Genomic DNA, 25875 nt, shown 5'->3' on the forward strand with positions numbered 1-25875 from the left:
CTTTTTATGTGCCAAGTATCTTGGTGGGGTCATGTTATCTTTTAAGAGGGTGATGTGGGCAAGAGCTTTGGAATTGGAATAATAAGACCTAGAATAAGTCTTCTCTAACCCTTAACATTTAAACGAAGGGATAATAACATTCCTATTTCACTGTGTTTTTCTAAATATATGAATAAATGTGTACTAAATGATTGATAAACTCACTAAAAGTGATATAGACAGATGTAAGATTTTATCTTTTAAATATGGTGATCATTGTTGCTTTTTACAGGATGTCCTTTTCATGCAGCTTTTAAAATGAAATTTGTTTAAATTGAATTGGGATTATTCTTGTGACACTATTCAGCAAACAATATGAGTCACAATATATTAATCATATTTAAAGTTCAATTATGGGACTGGCTGTTATTCTTTTTTCCCTTTAGAATAATACATTATTGTTTCTTGTTTAGGAATTATTTAGAAGAGCTAGTAATTGAGTAAGTTATGTTGATAGGAGTTTAATCAAGAATGTGGTTTTAGTATAAGTCACCTTGTACAATATGTTGAATGATTTGTTCTGTTTTTTAAAAGAAACAGGATGTATGACTTCCACAGGAACAGTATTGGAAGATACAGAGTCAAAGATTATGGGAGATGGTGTGATGCAAACAAGCATGTTGACAGATATACACAACTTCAGTGGCACTGATAATGGCAAAGAAGTCAAGCAAGTAGAAAGGTAAACAAAAGGAGTGAATTAGATTTATATGCTATTAGCCAGGGCTTCTAAAATATGGCTTGAAGGCCTCATGTTGTCCTCATTGCGATTTTATATGGCCAGCCTGTGGGTTTTAATTTTCATGAGTGGAAAAAATAAAATAATTATTTGCATGGAATGCATATTAGATTTTTTAATTCCATCACTAATAAATACTCTTGTTGATGTTAATTTTCTTGGGTGTTTTTAAGCAGTATTGTAGATGGAACATGTCACACAATTTTCAATCCATCTGTGGGATTTGTTTCCATCTGTAACATGTTGACTAGTCAGCATGCATCTACCTTTTATACTGCTGTGTTATTGCTTTGCTGTTTTGTGTTTGCTTTTGTGCTTCACACCCTTGCCTGTCATATTGAAGTTAAGAGGCAACCTTTTATATCTAAGAGCCTTGGCCCCAGAGCCTTCATGTGGTGCTACATTCACTGAACAAGGACTATATTTTTTATTCTGGGTGCGCCCTCAAATAATTATTTTATTTTAATGTGGCCCTAAGATAACCTAAGGTTGGATAGCCATATGGTAGACTGTTAAGAGGCTAGTCAGGAATAACTGAGTCAAAGCTAGCCTCAGATACCTTTAGCTATGAGACCCTGGGCAAGTCACTTAGCCTCCGTTTGACTAATTTTCTTCTCTCTTTTTTAAATTAAAGATTTCATCTATTTTAAGTTTTGCAATTTTTCCCCCAATCTTACTTCTCTCTCTCTGCACCCCCTCCAAAAGCAATTTGTCAGTCTTTACATTGTTTCCATGTTCTACATTGATCCAAATTGAGTGTGAAGAGAGAGAAATCATATACTTTTTTTCTTTGGATAATTCTTTTTTTAATTTTTATTTTTTTGTGGTATGCTTTTCCAATTCGTGTGTGTGTGTGTGTGTGTGTGTGTGTGTGTGTGTGTGTTCTATTTACTTCACTTTAGTTCATGGAATTTTTTTTTTTTTGAGGGGATAGCTCTTTTTTTAATATCTATTTTTTATCAAAGATGTTATTTGAGTTTTACAATTTTCCCCCCAATCTTACTTCCCCTACCCCTCCATGGAAAGCAATCTGTCAGTCTTTACTTTGTTTCCATGTTGTACATTGATCCAAATTGAGTGTGATGAGAGAGAAATCGTATCCTTGAGAAGGAAGAAACATAAAGTATAAGAGACAGCAAGATCAGACAATAAGATACCTGGTTTTTTTCCTAAATTAAAGTGAATAGTTGATCTTTGTTCAAGCTCCATGACTCTTTATCTGGATACAGATGGTATTCTCCATTGCAGACAGCCAAAAATTGTCCTGATTGTTGCACTGATGAAACAAGCATGTCCATCAAGGTTGATCATCACCCCCATGTTACTGTTAGGGTGTACAGTGTTTTTCTGGTTCTGCTCACCTCACTCAGCATCAGTTGATACACATACCTCCAGACTTCCCTGAATTCCCATCCCTCCTGGTTTCTAATAGAAAAATAGTGTTCCATGACATACATATACCACAGTTTGCTAAGCCATTCCCCAATTGAAGGACATTTACTGGATTTCCAATTCTTTGCCACCACAAACAGGACTGTTATAAATATTTTTGTACAGGTGATGTTTTCACCCTTTTTCATCATCTCTTCAGGGTATAGACCCAGTAGTGGTATTGCTGGATCAAAGACTATGCACATTTTTGTTGCCCTTTTTTTTGGTCATAGTTCCAAATTCCTCTCCAGAAGGGCTGGATGAGTTCACAGCTCCACCAACAATGTAATAGTGTCCCAGATTTCCCACAACCCTTCTAACAACGATCATTATCCTTTCTGGTCATATTGGCCAGTCTGAGAGGTGTGAGATGGTACCTCAGAGAAGCTTTAATTTGTATTTCTCTAATAAGTAATGATTTAGAGCAATTTTTCATATGACTATGGATTGCTTTGATCTCCTTATCTGTAAATTGCCTTTGCATATCCTTTGGCCATTTGTCAGCTGGGTAATGGCTTTTTTTTTTAAATATGACTCAGTTCTCTATTTATTTTAGAAATGAGCCCTTTGTCAGAAACATTAGTTATAAAGATTGTTTCCCAGTTTATTACATTTCTTTTGATCTTGGTTGCAGTGGTTTTATGTGTGCAAAAGCTTTTTAATTTAATGTACTCAAAATCATCTAGATTGTTTTTGGTGATCTCCATCTCTTCCTTAGTCATAAACTGCTTCCCTTTCCATAGATATTACAGGTAAACTAGTCCTTGATCTTCTAATTTGCTTATAGTACTTTTTTTATGTCTAAATCTTGTATCCATTTGGATCTTATCTTGGTATAGGGTGTGAGATGCTGGTCTAATCTAAGTTTCTTCCATACTAACTTCCAATTTTCCCGGCAATTTTTATCAAGAGAGCCAATATCAGACAGTTTTTATGACTGATACTTTATAATATAATTGTAGATTGGGTAGGGTTAAGCCTTTTGTGCTTTTTTTCATTAAATTCCTGGAAGTTCTTGACTTTTTATTTCTCCATATGAATTTACTTACAACTTTTTTCTAACTCATTTGATTTTTTTTGGAATTTTGATTGGTAGGGTTGACTAATTTTCTAACTACAAAAAAAGCATGACAATACCATCTACCTCCCAGAGTTGTCATGAGGATCAAATGAGTGCTTTTTGCAAGTTTGAAAATGCCAAATAACTAGATATTAACACTATTTGTAAAATGGCATTAAGCAAGTTTTCCAAACTACATGTTAATGAAAATGGTTTTTTTATAGCTTTAAAAATAAATAATCAAATGATCTGTAAAATTACCAGTTATGTATTGTATAGCAGAAATACTATTGCTACTTAGTAACTTTGCAACCTTGGGAAAATCACTGAACTTACCTGAATTTCTTTTTCTCAGCAGTTTAAAATGTGAGAATTAAATGAGATTATTAAAAGCCTTTAAGAGGGCAGCCAGGTGGCGCAGTGGATAGAGCACTGGCCCTTGAGTCAGGAGTACCTGAGTTCAAATGTGACCTCAGATGCTTAATAATTGCCTAGCTGTGTGACCTTGGGCAAGTCACTTAACCCCATTGCCTTAAGCAAAAAAAATTAAAAAAAATTTTTTCAAGCCTATATAGTAATAAAATTCTGTAATTTTTTACCTATTTTCCACATATTTTTTAACTTACAGTGAAGAAAACCAGGACAAGGAATCTCAAGAGTCTCAAATGGTATTTCCCTCTACACTAGCCATAACTGGTTCATATGACATCAGCCATAATCTCGCTGAGATTTCAACAGAATTTCCTAGCCATGATGATGGTGGAGACAACTTATTACTGACTCATTTTGCCCAGGTAAAAGACTTTTATCATTTTCAGCTTTCCTTTCCTGAATTTTTTACAAATTCTATGTTATTGAATTATCGAATAAATAGGAGCATATTTCAATTTGTTTTATGTTGAAGTGCTTTCATTATGGCAATGGAAGATTGGAAGGTATGGTACTACTCACTCCTCTTTCAAACACTGATACCTGGAGTTAGTTTTTGGTTTTGGTAAATTGTTGGAGAAATTTTATAGTTGGATGTTTAAGGGTAAGCAAGGATGAGAAGGAGTTAATAGAACATGAACATACACAGAGTAAATTCATATAAATTCTTGACCTTGACTCTGGGCTTGTGCTGAAATCTTTTTTTTCTAATTCCCTTTATGGTTGGGGAGAACCTGAACCTCATTTCTCTCATATTTTATCCATGCATGACTCAGTTCCCTTTAGTAGTTTCAGATTGACAAGCACCTCTGTGGCAGTTTGATCTGTCACTTTCTCTGTCTTTTACTCTGTGTTACACTCAGAACATTTTATGTGTCTACTAATTTGTGTTCAGTAATATGACTGCTGTCAAAGGCCAATATGCCAGAGATAATGCTGAGAGGTAAATTTATTTTTCTACATAACTTTTTTTTCTATCAAGTTGGTGCTTGCTATGTAAAATAAAAAGGTTTAGGACCACCATCTAAATTACTTCATTGGATAGAAATTGTTTAGGTGATTCAGTCAGCATGCTTACAGTAAAAATACTTCAGTTTTCACTCATAGGTTTCTTCCTATGTATGCATATACACAAATGAAGATTTTTAAATGTTTTCACATTTTAAAATATTTTTGGTTCCATAGGGCAGCTAGGTGGCACAGTGGATAGAGCACCGGCCCTGGAGTCAGGAGTACCTGAGTTCAGATCCGGCCTCAGACACTTAATAATTACCTAGCTGTGTGGCCTTGGGCAAGCCACTTAACCCCATTGCCTAGCAAAAAAAAAAAAACAAAAAACAAATAACTCCATAAATCTAAATCTAGTGATTGTTCATTTTGTCAAATTGTCCTAAAATAATTCAATTTGAATTTTTATAGCATTGTACATTGAATAATGCTACAGAAGTTGAACAACAAAATGTAATCATCCCAGATGATACAGGTATGGCAGGTGATACAGGTATTGTTTGTTACTCATTTGTTTCATTTGGGTCCAACTCTTCATGAAACCATTTGGAGTCTTTTTTTGTTTTGTTTTATTTAACAAAGATAATGTAATGGTTTGACATTTCTTTATCCAGCTTATTTTTCAGATGAGGAAACTGAGGCAAACAGGGTAAGTGACTTGGCCAGGGTCACACAGTAAGTATCTGAGGTTGAATTTGAACTCAGGTCTTTCTGATTCCAGACCCAGCACTCTATCTGCTATGCCACTTAGCTACCCTGTATATAAAGTGAGATGTTACCCATATTATCTTCCTGATATTTTGCCCTTATTTTGACCCATTAAAATAAAATATTTTTTTTTAACATTCATAAGAACCTATTTTATATCTATTCTCAAAAGGGTTTTGCTTCTGACTACTGTTTCCCACAGTCCACCCAACCCATCCCCCTCAGCTACGTGTTAAAGTTTTAAATTAGGCATCTTTTAAATTACCCTCCTCATAGTGAATAATCTTCTCTTTTTATATTTTATTTTTCCCCAGTTACATGTAAAAATTTTTTTTAACATTTGAGTTCCAAATTCTCTCTCTGCTTCCCTTATTTGAGAAGATAAGCAGTTTGATATAGATTATACATGTGCTATCATACAAAACATATTTCTGTGTTAGTCATATTGTGAAACAAAACAAAGACCAAAAACTCAAGAAAAATGAAGAAAATAAAAATGTATGTTTCAATTTGCCTTCAGACTCTTTCTCTTGAAGATGGATAGCATGTTTTATAAGTCCTTCAGAATTATATTTGATCATTGTAATTGCTGAGAATAGCTAAATCATTCATAGTTTATCATACAATATTGCTATTACTGTGTACAGTGTTCTGGTTTTGCTCACTTCACTTTACATCAATTCATGTAAGTCTTCCCAGGTTTTTCTGGAGCATCTTGATTGTCATTTCTTATAGCACAGTAGTGTTCCATCAAAATCCCATACAACTACATATTCAGCCATTTCCTGATTGTTGGACATCCTGTCAATTTCTAGTTTTGCCACCACAAAAAGAACAGCTTTAAATATTTTTATACTTATAGAGCCTTTCCCCCCTTTTCTCCATTAATTTTTTAATCTCTTTAGGATAAAGAATTAGTAGTGATAGCTTGGTTAAAGGGTATGCATAATTTTATAGCCCTTTCAACATAATTCCAAATTGCTTTATAGAATGGTTGAGTCAGTATATAATTTTACCAACAGTGCAATAGTGTTCTGGGCATCTAGGTGGCACAGTGGATAGAGCACTGACTTTGGAGTCAGGAGTTTGAATCCAGCCTCAGACTTGACGCTAACTAACTGTGTGACCTTGGGCAAATCACTTAACCCTGGTTACCTTGTATTACCTCCAGTTATCCTGGACTCAGATGTTCTGAAGGAGAAAGTGAGGCTGGTGACTTAGCACAGCATCTCCTCACTCAAATCCAATTCATGTGGTCCTCTTCAAAAAGGAAAGACAAACGCTAATTGTGTCTCAGTTTTCCCACATCCCTTCCAATATTTATCATCCTGATAATTGTGGGATAGTGGCTTGGAGTTTTAATTTGCATTTCTCAAATTATAGTGAATTTGGAATATTTTTTCACATGATTGTTGATAGCTGACTATTGATAGCTTTGATAACTTTGCTTGAAAACTGCCTGTTCATATCCTTTGACTATGTATCAATTGAGAAGTGGCTCTTATTTCTATAAAGTTGATTCATTTCTCTGTATTTTTAAGAAATGAGTTCTTTATCAGAGAAACTTGCTGTGAAAATTTTTTTCCATTATGATTACTGTTTTTTCTTAATGATTACTGTTTTTCCTTCCATCTTATTCCCCCCCCCCCCCATTAATCCTTCTCTCTCACATACTCTCTCTTTTCTTTTTTTGTCTCCCTCCCCTTCCCCGATTTTCCTCTCTTACTCCATCTAGTCTCAAAAGGGTTTTGCTTCTGATTATGGTTTCTTACAATTCACCCCAACCCCTCCCCCTCAATCATTTACACTTTCTTATAACCCTTTCCCTTTTGACTTTCCCGTGTGGTAATAGAGATTTCTATACCAAACTGAAATGTGAATGTTATTCTTTCTTTGAGCTAAATACAATCATCACTGTTTTAGAAATATTTTCATTTGTATTTTGTATGATCTTGTGTGCTAAGGCTAATATGATTTATAAAAAAATTACTAACACATCCTAGTTCAGATTTTCATTACTGACTCTTAAACTCTGATAGTGAATCTGGTTGCTGGTGAACATCAGGGAGAAGAGGAGGAGCAGACATTCATTTTAACTCTGGTGGAAATCCCAATAGACTCAGCAGAGGAGTTTACTGGTTTGTCGAATTCATTGACTTCTGGCCCCCTGTTGCCAGCACCCATATTAGTTAAACCAGTGAATAAAGAAGAAAGGGAACTCTTGAGGTAAATTATGAAAAACACTATTTTTGTTGAAATTTTATTTGTAGTTACCTTAAATATTTTATGTTAGCTTCTGGGTAGGCTAAAGAGTAGTATTATTTCCATTCTCATATTTGGGGGGGGAGACATTTGTATGTTGGCTATTTTCTTGAATATATTTTTTTTCTAATTTCTCTTAAAAAGTGTTAGATTATCTTCTAATCTATATAGAATATTAAAAGTCTTAGTGCAGTTTTAAGTTTAAAGCTTAAGAGTTATTCAAAGATACTTTTCAGCTACTAAATCTTGAAACTGTTGTCTTTAACAAATGTATTAGAAATCAAAATGTTAGAGATAATTAGACATATTTAAGTCTATCTTTTCACTTCGAAGATGAAATTTATTTATTAAATATCACAGATTTAAATCCAATGCATAAGAATGCAAGTTGAGATCAGACCTTAATTATGAATATAATTAGAAAGTAAAATTTTATGGTAGTACATAATTTGTCATCATTTTTTCATTGAAATGAGACTTAGTAATAGAATCTAATTTATTTTAACTGCAGCTTGAATTTCACAGTTGGTGAAGATGGCACAAATTTATCTAGTTATGGGAAGGATGTACAGCCTGAAAATCCCACAGCTGTTTTGGATCTAACACTTAGTAGTGAAACTCTTGGCTGTAGCCTTGAAGAAAGCACTGGCCTTGTCATTCCTACAACATTTAATGCTTCCACTGTAGAAGAGCACTGTCTGAAAATCACCTCTGAGGTAAGAAGACCTGAGATAATCATAGTCTATCATCTCTTTTTTCTGTTTGGAGTTTGAAATAGACCAAATATAATGGAGAGACAAAAGTAAACAGCAGGTACTATAACTGTTAGGAATTCTCTAAACCTCAAAGTACCATAGAAAGGTCAGCTGAGGGGCAACTAGGTGGCGTAGTGGATAAAGCACCAGCCTTGGAGTCAGGAGTACCTGAGTTCAAATCTGGTCTCAGACACTTAATAATTACCTATCTGTGTGGCCTTGGGCAAGCCACTTAACCCCATTTGCCTTGCAAAAACCTAAGGAAAAAAAAAAGAAAGGTCAACTGTATTGTTGTTAGATGTTCATGCATGTGGAGAAAAATAGTGCCAAAAGATTCTTCTCAAAGGAAAGAATAAAGAGCAATAATCTCTCTCACAGATGAAAAGTTAACATAGTATTTGTTCTCCTCTGAAAGAATAAGAAAACTGTGAGTAAAGTTCACATTCTTAATTCATAACTGAGGGAACAAGTGAGAGTTGCATCTATATTATTTATTAGATTGTGTACTAGTGTGAATAATCTGAACTAATCAAGGAAATACATTTCAGAAGTAAATGGAGAGATAAACTTTGGGACATATCCTTACAGTGCCCAGATTTACATATCAGTCTTCCTTTTCTCATTATGTATTCCTTCTCAGATATATTAGGGGAAACAGTAGAATGAAACTTCCTTTGGATATATCCTTTTTAAAGTTAGAGCAAATGACTTACATCTCTGCCTTGTCATTTTCCCTTCTTGTTATTTTACCTCTGTGACTCTAAGCAAGTCATTTAATCTGTAGACTGAGGGAAGACTTAAGACTTTAGACTCTAGAAGACTTAAGATATCCCTTCTACAATAAGTATGAAAATATGAGATATTTCCTTAAGTTCCAATGATTACGAATTATTGTCATTTCTTTCAAGAATACTGTTTTATTCTGTGCTCTTTATTTCACACTTTAATCTACACTTTGATGGATGATCCTAAGTTTGTATTTTGTCAGTAAGAAGTCTTATTTTATGATTTATAAAATATACTCTTTGTATATAAAAGTGGCACTATTGAACCACCACTATAAGGCCCAGAGACTTGATAATTTTTCTAGCAGCATTTTATACGTAAAAAAGTAGCATCCATTTGTAGATGACTGGCCCAAACTAAAGTAAATTCCTAAATTCATGAAGCACAATTCCAATTTGGAATTGAACCTGTAGCCTTGATTATCATAACTATACTCTAATCATCAGGGTTTTGTTTTTTTTAAGAAGATACTTTGTCATCTCATTCAAATTGCTGATCTCAACTTGCATTCTTATGCATTGGATTTAAATCTGTGATATTTAATAAATAAATTTCATCTTCGAAGTGAAAAGATAGACTTAAATATGTCTAATTATCTCTAACATTTTGATTTCTAATACATTTGTTAAAGACAACAGTTTCAAGATTTAGTAGCTGAAAAGTATCTTTGAATAACTCTTAAGCTTTAAACTTAAAACTGCACTAAGACTAAGCTTGAATAACTCTTAAGCTTTAAACTTAAAACTGCACTAAGAAGAAGAAAGAAATATATTTCTAACTTTAATAACATTTATTTAAAACAGGTGTCCCCAGAAGAATCCACAGATGTGTACAAGAATGCTGCAGGTGAGGGATTTGGTGTTTACATTTTGTTCATCATCATGAAGGACCTTAATCTAACTGGGTATTTCACAAACTTGAGTTAGTCCTTTGAAATGAGTCATAGTGATCCAATTATAAACCAGTCTCAGACATTATGGTTTAAATGAGACCTCACCCTGGTAATACCAAGAGTACCAAGACTTCCTGTCAGTAGAAATTCTGACTTCTGTATTTTGTAACTGTGGAACCATTGTGAAACCTCTCAAACCTCAGGTAATCTCATCTGTAAAATTGGAATGACACTTGGCATTGCTGTGTGGTAATGAGAAACAAGTTATGTGATTCATCATTACTATTAATGATATCTTTAGACTTTGCTTCTTAGGATCTTAGTAATATTTTCTTGTTCTTTCCTTTACATTGGAATTAAGAGGGTTTCCTTTGCCTTCCACAAAAGCAATGTGCTAGTTGTTAGCATCTTATTTTAGTCCCCAAACAAATAATTATCAGAATTTTTTTTTTAGCCCTGAAGCCAAATTTATACTAAATGACCGTAGTCCATACTTCCAGTTTTATTTTTATTTTTTGGGGGGGGTGCAAGTGAACTTTAATTTATTATTACTATTATTGCAATAATTTTGTTATAAAAGTAAACATAACCGCCCCCCCCCCCCGAAGATGAAAAACCTCAAGAATAATAAGAGAGAGAAAAAAAAATGTACTTCAGCCTGTGTTCAGATTCCAATGGCTCTGTCTCTGGGGTGAGTTGCTTTCTTTATCATAAGTCCACCAGAGAAGTTGCTTCAATATTTTTCCCACAGTTATTACTAGCTGCACCTTCACTCTATTCCACCCCACTCTCATTTATTCTATTCTCTCTCTCCCCTCTTTCTTCCTGATCCTGTAACTGAGTACCCTCTCCCTCAATCTTCCCTCTCTTCTGTCACCTATCCCCCCCCCCCCTTCCCTCCCCCCATTCCCCCTTATCCCATCCCTTTCTTCTCATTTTTCTCTAGGTTAAGATAGATTTCCTCACCCTATTAAGTGTGTATGTTATTTCCTCTCTGAGCCATTTCTGTTGAGAATGCTCACTCATTCCCCCCTCCCCATTGAAAAAGCTTTTTCTTGACTCTTATGTGACATTTCTTAGCTTCTTTTTCATCTCCTTTCCCTTCCTCCCAGGACTTTCCTTTATCACCCATTGACTCCATCTTTTTACTATATTATACCATTATATTCAACTCCTTCCTGTGTCTTGTCTATATATGTATGCTCCTTCTAACAGCTCTTATAAATGAAAAAGTTCATGAGTTATCAGTATCTTCTTCCCATGCAGGAATACACATAGTTCAACATCATTAAATCCCTCATAATTTTTCCCTTGTTGTTTGTATTGTTTTTCTCCTTGACCTAGCTGTTTCAAAATTTGGCTATGATATCTCTGTAAGTTTTCCTCCTAAGCTCTCTTTCAAGATGATCAGTGATTTTTTTCTATTTCTGCTTTCTCCTCTTATTCTAATACTTCAGGACAATTTTCTTTATTTCTTGTATTATTGTCTCGAGATTACTTTTTTGACTTTAGCTTTCAAATAGTCTGATTTATTCTTAGGTGTTTTCTTATCAGTTTTTTTCATTTAAATTGTTTCATATTCTCTCCTATTTTTTCTTCTTCATAGTTTATTATTTCTTAGTCTCATAGCTTCACTGACTTTCCCTGGATTAAGATTCTGGACCTTGGGCAGCTAGGTGGCACAGTGGATAGTTCACTGACCCTGGAGTCAGGAGGACCTGAGTTCAAATTTGGCCTCAGACACATAATAGCTACTCAGCTGTGTGACCTTGGGCAAGTCACTTAATCTCATTGTCTTGAAAAAAGCAAAACACAAAAAAAGAAGTAACTTTAAAAGATTCTGAATCTCCTTTTTTAGTTGTTGACCTTTTTTCCCATAATATTCTCATTTTTCTTGGATTGTTCTTATTTTTATTTATTTTTATTTGGGGGGGCTTTTTGGCTAGGAAATGGGGTTAAGTGACTTGCCCAAGGTCACACATCTAGGTAATTAAGTGTCTGAGGTTGGATTTGAACTCAGGTCCTCCTGACTCCATAGCTGGTGCTCTATCCTCTGTGCCACCTAGCTGCCCCAGATTGTTTCTGTTTTTTTTTTTGGCAAGGCAGTGGGGTTAAGTGGCTTTACCCAAGGCCACACAGCTGGGCAATTAAGTGTCTGAGGCTGGATTTGAACTCAGGTCCTCCTGACTCCAGAGCCCATGCAGTACCAGCTGCACTACCTAACTGCCCCTGATTGTTTTTTTTTTGTTTTTTTTTTTTGTTTTTTTTGTTTTTTTTGCAAAAGCAAATGGGGTTAAGTGGCTTGCCCAAGGCCACACACCTAGGTAATTATTAAGTGTCTGAGACCCGATTTGAACCCAGGTACTCCTGGCTCCAAGGCCAGTGCTTTATCCACTCCACCACCTAGCCGCCTCTGATTGTTCTTATTTTTTAAAAAAAATTCTTCCATTCTCTCTTAATTGATTTTTAAAGACTTTTTTGAGTTCATCCATAAACTTTTCTTAGACAGGTAGCCAAGCCATATGATGTTATTCTTTTGGGTTTGGGTTTTGTTTGTTTGTTTTGCTTCATAATCCTCCTCTGAAGATAAACCCTGGTTAAATTTAAAAATCCAGCTTTTTTGCTTCAAGGTATTTAATTAACCTTGGGGAATGCTTGAGAAAGCAAGGAAGTTTGGGCCTGATATCTTTATTCTATCAAATTATCTTTCAAGGATGTTTGCTTGCTATTCAAAATTGTGAGCTGCTTTTTTGTACCCAGACTCAAACAATGAGTGCTTAGTTTCTTGAGAGAGGAAGGGGTTGTTGCTAGTTCCCATTTCCAAACTTCCAAGCAGTTGTGAGGTTCTCAGATCTGTAATCCATCATTGCCCTTAATCCCATGATGTTGTTTACTTTGCTCTGTTCTTTGTTCTGTACTATCTAAAACCCTTATGAGGGGAAACTGTCCTTTAGCTCAGGGGTCTCTGGGAATAATGGAGGCAATCCATTGGCCGTTTATTGATAGTATAAATGGAGATTTGCCTCAGTTTACCCTTTTGTTAAGATTTAGTAATGGTAGTGTGCACAGTAAATAGAAGATATTTTTAGGGAGCATGCACAGGAAGTATCAGGATACGCTTCCTATAGAAGTTAAGTTAGGATTTGAGCTGAATCTTGAACAAATCAAGGAAGCTTAAGGGGCAAAGGTGAAAAGAGAAAGAATTCCAGTTAAGGGGGACAGCCAGAAGAAAGACATAGATGGAGATGGAGAATTGTGTGCAAGAAATATCACATAGCCCATTTAGCTGAAGAAAGGGTGACCAAGGGACCAAATTATGAAAGACTTTAAATGTCTGAGGCCTTTATCTTTGATCCTGTACTTGATAAGGTGTCACTGGATTTTGTTGAGTGAAAGAGGTGATATGATTAGATGTGTCTTTTAGAAAAATCACTTTGTGTCTTAGGTACTACATAATTTTGTTATCTCTAATATTTTATTTTCTCCTTAAGTATATGATTTCTCTCTTATAACATTCAGTTTCAATTAGTGTATAGCTTAGAAACAATGTAAAGATTATCAGACTATCTTCTGTGGGGGGAAATTGTAAAATTCAAAACCTTACAAAAATGATAGGTGGAAACTACTATTGTATATAATTGGAAAACAGAATTTTTAAAAATAAGAAGAAAAAGAAAAATTATTTTGACAGCTTAACAAAATGGAGCAAAGAGGGGGGAGAAACTTGAGGCAGGATTGCAGTAATTCTGATGAAGGATGATGATGGTCTGTACTGAGGTCAGACAGGTCAATGATGACTTTGAATAAATAGAAACATAAGATATGGATAAGCTAATACAAGCAGGAAAACTATTTGCAATAATGATCACGTCAGTATAAATGAAAACAAAACAAAATTGAATAATATAGAATTATTAATAAACAAAGTGTGATCCCAAAGAAAAGTATTTCTATAAATATTTTTGCACAAATAGGACCTTTCCTCTGTCTTAGACCTAAGTCAGAGGGTAGTACATCATTTACTTTCATTGCAGTGTGGTGCTTTAACTTTTTTTTTTGGCACAGAAATGTCAGCCATTTTCCAATTTAATCAATTCAACTTATTCTGAATGAACTTCTTAAATGTTCCATAATGATTTATTATTGCTTATAGTAAACTAGATATATGACAATTTTTGTTAATTGCTGATAGTTTTAAAGTATTTCAGATCATTTAAATAAATACTTTTCCTGAGTAATTTGCTTCATTGTACTCACTTTTTTAGTGTTTTCTGGAGAATCTTGTGAAAAGCAGACAGTTGTGCCTAACTTGGAAAGCACATGTATTGCAGAACTTGAGAAGACAGAAAAAGAACAGTCAGAGCCAACTGTTCAAGATTCAGAATCTGAATCTTGTGGTGTAGTGACATGCACTCAAAAAGAAGAGAATCTTCCTCATTTACCTCAGGATGAGATTGTAGTATCTGACAAGCAGAAAAGAAGCGGGGCTACTCAACACTTAGAACAGAGAAGCAAATCCTCTTCTTTGTTTTCCAGGTATAAAAAATAAATCTTTTAACGATTTCTTTCCTTTTTTAAATTTATTAAATAAATATATACTTTAAACAGATTCAGTGTCATCGTGAATGATAAACTCTTTTTCTTGAACTGAAATAAAGGAGTTCCAAACTTTAATCAAAATTGTCTTTTATTTCTGTTTCTAGGCCTGGCCGGAGACCTCTGGGATTTTTATCTTTGATATGTTCAAAGAGTAATATGGAATCTGAAGAAACCACACCAATAAATAGTCAAAAGCGCCTGAAACCTCTTATACCTGTATCAAGGCATAATTTTAGAAGATCAACTCTATTAAATGAAAGCAAGAGAAAAAAGGAAGATGATTGTCCCCCTCCACCTACAAGTGCTGAGTCTCATTCTGAAGCCAGTACTATTAGTAGCTCAACGCCTCAGGTATGAATAGTTTTCTTCTGTATTTTATTGCTTCTGTGCAAAATGAAGTTAATGACATGTACATAATGATTAACAGTGTTGAAAACTTTTTTATGTGAATACTAGGAATGGCAAGAAAATAAAACACTGAAAAGAAGAGGAAAAGTTTTTATTTTGTAAAGGGAGTAGTCTTGGAGAAATTTTTGAATCAAAGTCATTTATCTAATCCATATTAGGAGCTTTAATACAATTTCTTTAATACCCAAAAATAGCAAAAAAAGAAAGGATGAATAAAGAATAATTATGGTCTCATCCGCTCATATATATTCTGTTGTTTAAAAATTTCATTTGGGGGCATCTATCTAGGTGGCACAGTGGATAGAACACTGGCGCTACAGTCAGGAGTACCTGTGTTCAAATCCGGCCTTAGACACTTAATATTTACCTAGCTGTGTGGCCTTGGGCAAGCCACTTAACCCCATTGCCTTGTAAAAACTTTAAAAAAAAATTGCATTTGCCTTGCAACTAAATACTCAATTCCTATTACTGAAATGTTTTTATAATGCAATATCATTTATTTTTAGTTGCACTCTCTAGGTGACTGAAAATGTCTTTGCCCCTTTGAATGTCAGGAGCTGGCCCTCTTGATTTTTCTGGAGAGCAGTCACTCTAATTGGTTTAATTTCTTGATTGGGTTCCCTCAAACTGGTCAAGCAGTTAAGACTGGTTTATCAAGCTTACATGTTATACTTTTAACACAGTAAAATGATTTCATTAGGAGCTATTATGAAATGTAGGATTGTTTGCTCCTACATTGAATGCCTCCAAAGATACCTTAACCTACATAACCTAACTGATATATAGATAAAGTCAAGAGAAGACTTTTATGAAAAAAAGTCATTACAAGAAAATAATAATTTTGTATTTTAGTGTAGTGTGGTATTCTTTTTTTAAAATTTATTTTTATTGCTATATTTTCTTTATTTCTAAAGAAAATTCCCATGCCCCCAGTTAACTTTTCTTTATAACAAAAGTTTAAAAAGAAAACAGTTATAAGTAGTTTGGCAAAATTTGGTAGCATATCAACTGAAAGCATTCTATAATGTACTACTTTTCAATATTTATTTTTCTCACCTTATTAGGTTTCCTGTGATCAATCATTTGAAGAAGAAAGTTGTAAAAATGTCCAAAAGATGGAAACTGAAGAGGAGCCAACTAAAGTCACTGAATATTTTTTTAGTGATATTTTTATGGAAGTTGATGAAACAGAGCAAAACTGAAGCTTTTTACAGAGCTTGGAATTTTAATTCTGAATTGCAACAACAAAGCAGTATTTAACTAACGGATCACTGTTGGTTTTTCTTGGGTTTATTTTGTATTTAATGAACTTGGTCTTCAAGCTTTTAAAATCACTGGAATTCATTATGGATTTTTCTCTCAAGTTGTTTGAGTCAGACAGTTAAGACTGATTTACCAAACAAATAATGGCTCTTGTTTACATTTTGACCCTCCTATGCTGGCCACATATGGACACTTTGTGGTGTCACAGATAGATGCCTTTTTAATCATTGGTCTGATGTCTTTGGAGGTTAATTGTATATAACATTTAGTGAACACTTCTTTTTGTGAAGTAATTTTTTGGTAGGGGCCTTTTAATTTGCCTCTGTATGTAGATGGAAGCATATTGTAAAACTTTAGAAAATGGCAAAGAAGCAGTCATTTTCTATTATCAACTATTTCTCTGACTATAAATATGTATTTTTGTAATAAAAGAATTCATATTGATGTAAGATTGATGGTTCAAAATGAAAAGTAAATATTTAACTTCAGTACTTGTACAAAGGTGAAACATCAAAAAGCTTATTTATTTATTTTCTATTTATTTATAAGGATGCTGTTCTGTTTTTAGTCTTTTCACCTGACTGACTCGTAAAGTAGAAATGAATGTATATATCCAGTTAGGAAACTCTTCCTTAATTTTGAAGCCATTGGCCATGATTATTATAATGGATTATGTTTGGTCTCTTGGGAGTTGTGAAACCAGGGAGTTTCCCCCTCATATCTTACTTGACTGACTTAGCTCTCAATCCTCTTTTAGATGAGTTTTTTCTATTAACTCACGATAAGCACATTCTTTCCAACAAGAAAAAAAAATCTTGCATGGTATTTTCAGCTGGATAGGCAAAATTCTTTCCATAAGTTAATGATTGTAAATTGTAAGTCTTTTTTTTTTTTTGCTGCTTCTTTCTCCCCTAATTTCTACCTAAACAGTTTGACTTAGGACATTTAGACAATTGAAATGAAGCCATAACATAAACTTTGTTTTCAGTTTAAACTCTTGGCCATTTAAAGAGTTGTAAATTCAAGGTCTAGTTACTCATTTACATAATCTGGCACCCCCTATCTCCCCCCCCCCCATCAGCAATTCTGTTAAAACCTTCCAAAATATTAATTATTTTGTGTTTGAAGTCATGACTCTTGAAAGTAAAACTCTTCAGAAGGTAAACTAAAAATCCTCATTTCACAGAGGAAAAAATGAGTTTCCGAATCTACTATCACTTACAAAAATGTTCTTATTCTTTCTGTGCCTGGTTAACTATAACGAAACATGTTACCATACTGCAAGAAAAAGTTATTTGTTGAAAAATAATTATATAAATTTCCTATGTAGGATATACATTTACTGTTAAAACTAATTGAGGAAGGAAAGGGACCAGAATGTGATGGAATTACTCCAGTTTTACAGGTAGAGTACTAGAACTTGTGGAAGAGACATCTAAGTAACCAGGAAATGTATAGTGTTGAGTTCAGACTGGGAGAATGGGGGATGGCTGGTGGGAACTGATTACAAGATTTCTCACTTGCCTCCCTCTTCTGACAGGTTAAAAGCAAGGCAAGCAAAAACTGGGTAAATTAATCATAGGTGTAATTTAGGTTTTTTATAAGCCAAATTAAGGGGGGGAAATGATTCTTGATTCAAATCAAATTCCTAAGAAATTTTTTCTTCTATAGTAACTCCTACTTTGTAGGACCCATAAAAAATGGGAGAGTAAGTCTAAAGTCCATGAGGTAGCATCAGAATTAGAGGGGAGATAATGCATTTATATGTTTTTATGCAAATAAGCATCAAATACAGAAAAATCATGATAATTATCATACTGTGTTTTCACTGTGGTGTTTTTAAAAAAGTCTTAAGCTAAATTTCTTCTCTGAATTTGTTTTCAGTTTTAGATTGTACGATGGAACAGTAGTTTAATTTACCCCTTGCAAACTACTTTTTATGAACAGTGCTAATTAAATCTTGCAGATTTCGTTTCTAAACAGCAGCTTTTGGGGAAATGTAATGTTTATTATGTATGCAGTGGGTTTATCTAATTGTTTTAAGAAATCAAGTCAATCGGTTAAATGACTCTGTGAGGAAAAAGTGTTCTCAGAAAGAGACATTAAAGCAAATTTAATCCTACCATGAAAATGAAAAGATTTATTCACAAATATTTTAGGCCTTAAATTCAAAAGGTTTCAATTTTGTATTTTATAAAATATTGATTACAGAAAACATGATTTATCATTCCCTGTGAAATACAAATACTTTTTTTTCTAATTCCTATATAGATCAGATTATGTGTACTGTCTCAAAATGCATTTCTGAAAATAGGAAGTGATTATTCTAAAGAAAAAAAAGTTCAGGAATGATTAATGCAAAAAACAGATTTTTTTCTATGAATACCTGCTAAGTTGCATACTTGTGATTTGAAATAGAAGTGATCCTCTATACTATGTTGCCTAACAATTTATTGATAAAAATGGAGAAAATATGCTCATCTGTAAACTTTCTTGTTTCAGAGAAAGTTATGATCTTTCATATATGTAAATTATGTGAATAATAAAAGTAATTTTATATCACTCATCCTCTGTCCTTTTAGTCTTAATTTTTGAAAGACAACATACTTATTTATCTACAATAACCTACAAATGAGGGATCCAAACAGGAAGTATTTTATATTTATCATGGGGCAGCTAGGTGGCACAGTGAATAGACCACCAGCCCTGGAGTCAAGAGGACCTGAGTTCAAATATGACCTCAGACACATAATAATTACCTATCTGTGTGACCTTGAAGAAACCACTTAATCCCATTGCCTTGCAAAAGGCAAAAATAAAAATAAAATAGTTATTCACAACTTGATATGGAGGAATTAAAGCCACTTTGTACAGTTTTGTTTTTTCTGAGTTCAGATTCCATTTCTAAAACTAGTTGTATGACTAAGCACCTTCACTTCCCAATTTTGCTTTCCTCAATTGTAAAATGGGAGTTAACAATACCTGTACAGCCTCCCTTAAAAGGTTTTTGTGAGGATCAGATGAGATTCTATATATGAAGTACTTTGCAATCTTAAAACACTGCATAAATTCAGTTTTTTTGAAAGCATGAGGTACGTATTCCTTATTTTGGTCTTTCCGTTTTCTGCTTATTCTGAAGAAAAATGGATGCAAAGTTTCACATGTGAAATGTAACTTCTTGTTAGAGGCAATTATAATGCCAGCATTTAGTTCAGGTTCAATGAGTCAAGAACATAGTGACTTTAGCATCTCTGGGTACAATCTACCTCGGCTTGATATTGAAAACATTAATGGTCAACCAAATCCAAGGGAGCCCAACTTCACACGAAGTTTTTTATGCCCTTAAATGTTTAGGAGCTTGCAAAGAAGATTGGTATCGTATCTATGATGACTTGTAAAAAAAACTTCAGTTGTAGGGAAATGTGGTCTGATTCTATGCTAACTCTTCCAAACACAAGAATACAATTATAATTATGAATATGTCTCTTAATTCTTTCCTGGAACTTGGGTATCTGGCTCAACTTGTTCTCCCAAGTTATTTCCAGAGCAACTCAGGATAATCACGACATTCAATCTAGCAGATGTTTGATTTGTACAAAATACAGAAAAGACTTGTACCTGGGTCCTTAGACAATTATGAAAAACTTTTGACTTACGTTGGCAAAAAAAAAAAAAACTTAGAGCATACAGACAACTGAGAGGATTCTTTCCCTTCTCATAAGGGCCTCCATGGTCCAGTTGAATCATAGGATGGCTTGATGGTATGAGATTTAACAAAGATAAATAGATAAAATCTTTCCACAGTAGCAACAAAGGACAAAGTATTTTTTTCTTTTACATCATATCTCTGTGTTATATTCAGTTCCTGACCTCTTAGGGGTCTTGGTTTAATGGTTCCTGCTATTCTGATTATTTCCCCTCTTTTTGGGCACTCGATCATAAATCTGCCAGTTCAGTGCTAGCTCCTTCTCTCCGGGATCAGGCTTCATTCAGCACAGGTTTTCCTGGGTCCATATTTGACTAAAGGTTCCCATCTGATGTCAGCTCCTTCCCTCTAGGAGCAGAAGTCTCTGATGGAGCCACACCCTGCCTCTTGGTCTACAATGTCATAGGCTGTTTCTCTCATGTCCCATGTGGACTCTTGGGATATATCCCATGAGTCTTCCACAGATGAGGTATCAAGGGCTTATGTGACTACTTGGAACATATCAACCTCAAAAGTAAAGGCAGTTTTTGTATGAATTCAAGTTCAAATCAGTTTATAAAAAGTAATCCTACAGTAAAATAATTCATTTCAGCTTTTGCTAAAGGTGGTCACTATCACACATAGTATGGTTTGAATGTGGTGGTCAATTGAACAATTTGTGTATTTTCAAGTTTTAGATCAAATAACTTGTTAGAACAGGTGTTTTAGGGAGGCAGAAAAATAGAAATGTTTTCACAAGTTGGTCAAGAACATACTGAATTTAAATTTGACTAACATTGTAAGAAGACATTTTCAGGGAACCAATGATATAGTACTTAGATGTTTTCTGCTTTCTAGGTATACAAATATATGTATATTGGGCAAAGAAAACAAAGATCCCTTGACCTCAGAAAATGATCACCAGAGAGAAAAATGACAAGTGGTAAAGGATTTTGTAGATATCACAGATCATTAGTGAGTGTCACTAATAATAAAATTAGTACTTATATAGTACATTTAAGATTTGCAGGGCAAACAAATGTCTCATTTTTATTTTCATAACAATCCTGAGAAAGTTTTCAGATTTGTAGAAGAGGTAGAGACTTATCCAAGTTCACACAGATACTCAGCATCTGAGGTGGGATTGGAACTCAAAATTTCCTCCGCCAGGTTCAACACTATACTGTTCCAACAGCTAATTAGAAAAATATTAATGTTCAAAAATTTGGGTGAATGTCAGCATTCAGAAGGCGAAACAAGTGGAGTTGACAAGTGGCTTGTCAAAGAACATAATGTCCATTGAGATCATATCATGAGAGGTGGCTAGGTGGCGTAGTGGATAGAGCACCAGCCACTTAACCCCTATTGCCTTTTTCCCATTGGTTTCTTTCATTCTGCCCTTTCACACACATTCACTCTTCAGAAGTTCCCCATTGCCCCCTAAGGTAAGATATAGATTGATCAGCCTGGCACTTAAAGCCCTCCAAAATCTGGCTTTTGTCCATCTTTGCATTCTTAGTTTTATATGTTTCTAATTAGTCTCTGGGCAAATCAGGAGAATCTGCCAGATGTTCCCTATCCTTGACATTCTATCTTCTACAAATTGTCCCTTTACACATGTAGTTCTTCATATCAAGAATGCACCCTTTAGAAATGAACTCTGACGGCATATTGAAGCATACTTTTTAACTTTTATTTTGCCTGTATTTTCTTTTGCAACATGACAAAAATATGGAAATATGTTTAGTACGACCATACTATAATCTATTTCCTTTTTTTTTTTTTTTGGCAAGGCAATGGGTTTAAGTGACTTACCCACAGCTGGACAATTTATTAAGACCTTTGAAATCAGGTCCTCTTATCTACTGCGCCACCTAGCTGCCCCTATAATCTATTTCAAATTGGACTTTGTGAAGCAACATGTAGAAGAAATTTGACTGCCGGAGCATGTTGCTGATTTCCAGTTTGTCTTCCTAGGGACTTCAATAAATTTCCTCTCAAATAAGATAGACTTGATAGAACTGAGCTATCTTGTTCCTAGTGGAAGAGCTCATTCACTCTTTGTATTGACCAGAATATTCTAATTCCTATAACATCCTCTATTTTTGTTTGTTCGTTGCTTGGATAAATGGATTTATCCATTATTCACTATTTGTGATGATTTTTTTGGTATAACTAGCATTTGGTGGGAAGGAACCAAAGCCTTTGGATATAGTCTTCATGAACACTTTCATTTTTAAGGGATAATGATCTGAAAATACAGCATCAATCTAAGAACAAAATTAATTTCCCTAGATTAGCAAGATTTGGTGAGGGTCGGGAAGATATAATTCCAGGCTGGTACCCCTCTGTGAGGAATGCAGAGAAGTCAGACTTGTGCTCGCTTTTTTGGTTCCTCTCCTCTTCCAATTCAGAAATCAAAGTCTCCCTTTGAAAAGGGGTAGGCAAGAATTCCAAGATTCCCACCCCTCTAGAAGCTTCACATTTGAACACATATAACCCATGTGGGCAACAAGCATATTCCTTGCACTATAAATTACAGAAGAATTGGTGATCTACATCTGTAGAGGGAGTTTCCATATTAAAAGTATATCTGATTCTATCATTTCTCCCCACCATTCTAGTTATACTCATTCTTATTTCCCTGCCTTTCCTCTTCTTCCTTTTGTCTAGAATGCCTGTTAGTCCTCTTTGTGGATATAAATCCTATCCAACCTGCAAGGTCAAGCTCAATTACAACTACTATGTGAAGCCCACCTTGGGTCCATCAGGCCAAGCACTCTGTCTTAGTGGCTGAACTACTGTTGTCCTCATTGCCTATACCTCATAATAAAGTGCTTAATTTTTTCCTACTTAAAAAAATTTCTCTAATTCTTTTTCATATATATATCTTGTCTGTCCTCCCTTATCCCATGTAACAAAGGCTTTGCTTTTTGAGAGTAGGAACCATGGCATCTTCTTATGTTTTATAGTCTCTTACTTTTTCTTCTCAGTACATACCCCCCTCATCCCAATACAGTAGTTGGCACACAGTAGGTTCTCTGTAAACACTTTGTGCCTTGGCTTGACTAAAAATGAAAGTGTAGCATGGGCTGATTTACAGAGCATGTGAGCGTGGGTTTTTTTTAAATCAACCATTAAACAGTGAAATTAATTTAAATGCTAGATAATGTATGATTGCCTTGTCCAATCCCTTCTCTAGTTCCATGTACTTCATTGTGATTTGAAGACATCCTTGAAATAAGTGCTGCTATATTTATTTCTGTACCTCTAGTGAGATGTCACTGTGACATTCAGAATCAGTACTGAGGGTTCAGAAAACACAGAAAGCTAGCTTCCGGCTGCCCATCTTTCTCATGCAACTCTTAGAATAAGTCCAGTATGGAGGTTCTGTGTTAATCAAGATTGTATTTTTCTTTTGTCATGTTTGATGCTGTTGCCACTGACCATCTTACTAGGCATGTATGCTGAAAAGGATACCCCTTGCTCCCAACATACAGAAATATATATGTGTTTTAGGCTTCCTTAGGAGAACATCGTAAACTAGTTAGCAGCTACCACACTTCAAACTCTAGTGCTTTGTGAATACAGTGACTGATTTTAGGCCTTGATTTTTGTCCTCTAACAATGATGGGGCACATACTACACACATCAATCAATTGCTTCATAAATACTTTAGTGGATGAATGAATATTGTATTAGTTACATTCCTTGGTCTGAGTATGGGTGATGAGATAGAGAGGCAGATAGAGAGAGACAAAGACAGATACAGAGAGAAACACACACAGAGACAGAGACAGGGAGAAGCACAGGGACACAGGGAAAGATGTGGGGAGAGAAGTGAAGAGAGAAAAGAGACAGGGAAAGAGAGGAGGAAAGGAAGGAGAGACAGAGAAAGACAGAGAGAGACAAAGACAGAAGAGTGGGGAGAGATAAGGTGAAAGAAAACAGACAAAGTGGGAGAGAGGAAGGAGAAACAGAAACAAAAATAGAGCCAGAGTTTCTAAGTTTCCCTATCTGTAATATGAGAGTCAAGGGGCGGCTAGGTGACACAGTGGATAAAGCACCAGCCCTGGAGTCAGGAGTACCTGGGTTCAAATCCAGCTTCAGACACTTAATAATTACCTAGCTGTGTGGCCTTGGGCAAGCCACTTAACTCCATTTGCCTTGCAAAAAAACAAAACAAAACAAAAACAAAATGAGAGAGTTAAGATGGTCTTTAAATTCCTTTTCCTCTCTAAATTCATGATTTTATAGCTCCCTTCCCTAAGCATTAAACTTGAATCTATATTCTACAAAAGCTACTGATGAAAAGGTTAAAATGCTCAAAGATGGCACCCCTGTTTTATCAAAACTTTGCCACTCTATTGACTCATCATCACTGCTTTCCAAATCTTAAACTTGACTCTAATTTGTTTTGCAACACATTATCATTGTACTAACTTCTAAAGAATACCCTCTATTACTGTCTTTCTTTCCAGGGTTAAAAAAAAAATTATTGCTTTCCCCTCACCTTTTTTTCCATTGGTTCATTTCTTCTTAAGTAATCCCCAAATTCAATTGAAACCTTTGTAATAAAACAAAATAAGAAAAATAATTTTTAAAAAGAGTAAAAAGTCGGGACAGCTAGGTGGTGCAAGTGGATAGGGCACTGACCCTGGAGTCAGGAGTACCTGAGTTCAAATATGACCTCAGACACTTAGTAATTACCTAGCTGTGTGGCCTTGGGCAAGCCACTTAACTCCATTGTCTTGCAAAAACTAAAAAAAAAAAAACACCCTAATAAAAGAGTAAGAAGTCTCTGTCTTTAAAAAATTCCATATAAATATTTTTTAAAAAATCCCTCAAAATTCCTGGAAGCAAGAACCACCTCTGATAATCTATGCTGCCCATCACATCTATCGTCCCTTTGTTGTTTATTGAGAAGGCATATTTCCCAACCAGATTGTTCATTATATTTCATAATGATTCGATTAATTTTTAGAATTTTTATTATTTATTATAACTATTGTGCATATTGTTTTCTTGGTTTTCCTTTACTCCTTATCAGGTCAAACTAATCTTCCCATGTATCTCTGAACTGCTTACATTCTGTATGGCACAATAAATAACATCCCATCCCATCCATACACCACAATTTGTTCAGCCATTCCCTAATTGAAGGGCATTTTTGTCCCCCTTCTTTTTTTTTCCTTTCTTGCTACCACAAATGTATATTTTGCTATTTGTAGGAACTTTTTTTTTTATATTTTTGGGGCAAGGCATAATTGAATTTCTATTTCATTTTCATCAATTATTAAATATGAAACATTTAGATTTATAATTTCATAAAATTTCTGACTAAGATGGAAACTCAGGTAATGTCTATTTGGAATCTTATCTTTTGTATTTCTGGCTATCCAGAATTTGTTTTTTTTTGGGGGGGGTTAAGTTCTTTCAAATATGCCATCCCAAGCAGAGAGCATGCTTAGAGAATCTTCTTGGTTCTCAGGGACCACATAGGAGCTTTGGAATCTGCTTTTTTTTTTAAAACAAGGCAGTGGGGTTAAGTGACTTGCCCAAGGTCACACAGCTAGGTAATTATTGTGTTTGAGGTCAGATTTGAACTCAGGTCCCCTGTCTCCAGGGCAAGTGCTCTATTCATTGTGCCATCTAGCTGTCCCTGGAATCTGATTTTGGCTAGGTAGGGACCTAATACTAAAAGCACTTAGCATTTTAATATGATAAGGCAAATCCTAAGTGATCCTTAGTCCTTCCCTGCCTTTGCAGTTGTGGGGTGAGGGAGTGAAGGATGGATCATTTAAAAGGAGC

The 25875-nt window shown here is 34.7% G+C and overlaps 1 protein-coding gene across 4 annotated transcripts in view; it reads left to right on the top strand.

Annotated features, from left to right (window-relative positions):
- BDP1 (BDP1 general transcription factor IIIB subunit) overlaps positions 1-18755 on the top strand; it is a 102034-nt gene extending 83279 nt beyond the window's left edge. For 3 of the 4 annotated variants that reach the window (XM_074204211.1, XM_074204213.1, XM_074204214.1), the window contains 9 exons: positions 574-721; positions 3898-4063; positions 5118-5181; positions 7454-7640; positions 8188-8392; positions 10021-10063; positions 14375-14645; positions 14813-15059; positions 16181-18755. In XM_074204211.1, coding sequence (XP_074060312.1) covers positions 574-721; positions 3898-4063; positions 5118-5181; positions 7454-7640; positions 8188-8392; positions 10021-10063; positions 14375-14645; positions 14813-15059; positions 16181-16318 — 1469 coding nt within the window. In that variant the 3' untranslated portion in view covers positions 16319-18755. The remainder of the gene's footprint in view (positions 1-573; positions 722-3897; positions 4064-5117; positions 5182-7453; positions 7641-8187; positions 8393-10020; positions 10064-14374; positions 14646-14812; positions 15060-16180) is intronic. The other variant, XM_074204212.1, reaches the window with a different exon arrangement.
- The last annotated feature ends 7120 nt before the right edge of the window (positions 18756-25875 follow it).

The sequence above is a fragment of the Macrotis lagotis genome, chromosome X, assembly GCF_037893015.1.
Source record: "Macrotis lagotis isolate mMagLag1 chromosome X, bilby.v1.9.chrom.fasta, whole genome shotgun sequence".
In the NCBI taxonomy this organism is placed as follows: Eukaryota; Metazoa; Chordata; class Mammalia; order Peramelemorphia; family Peramelidae; genus Macrotis; species Macrotis lagotis.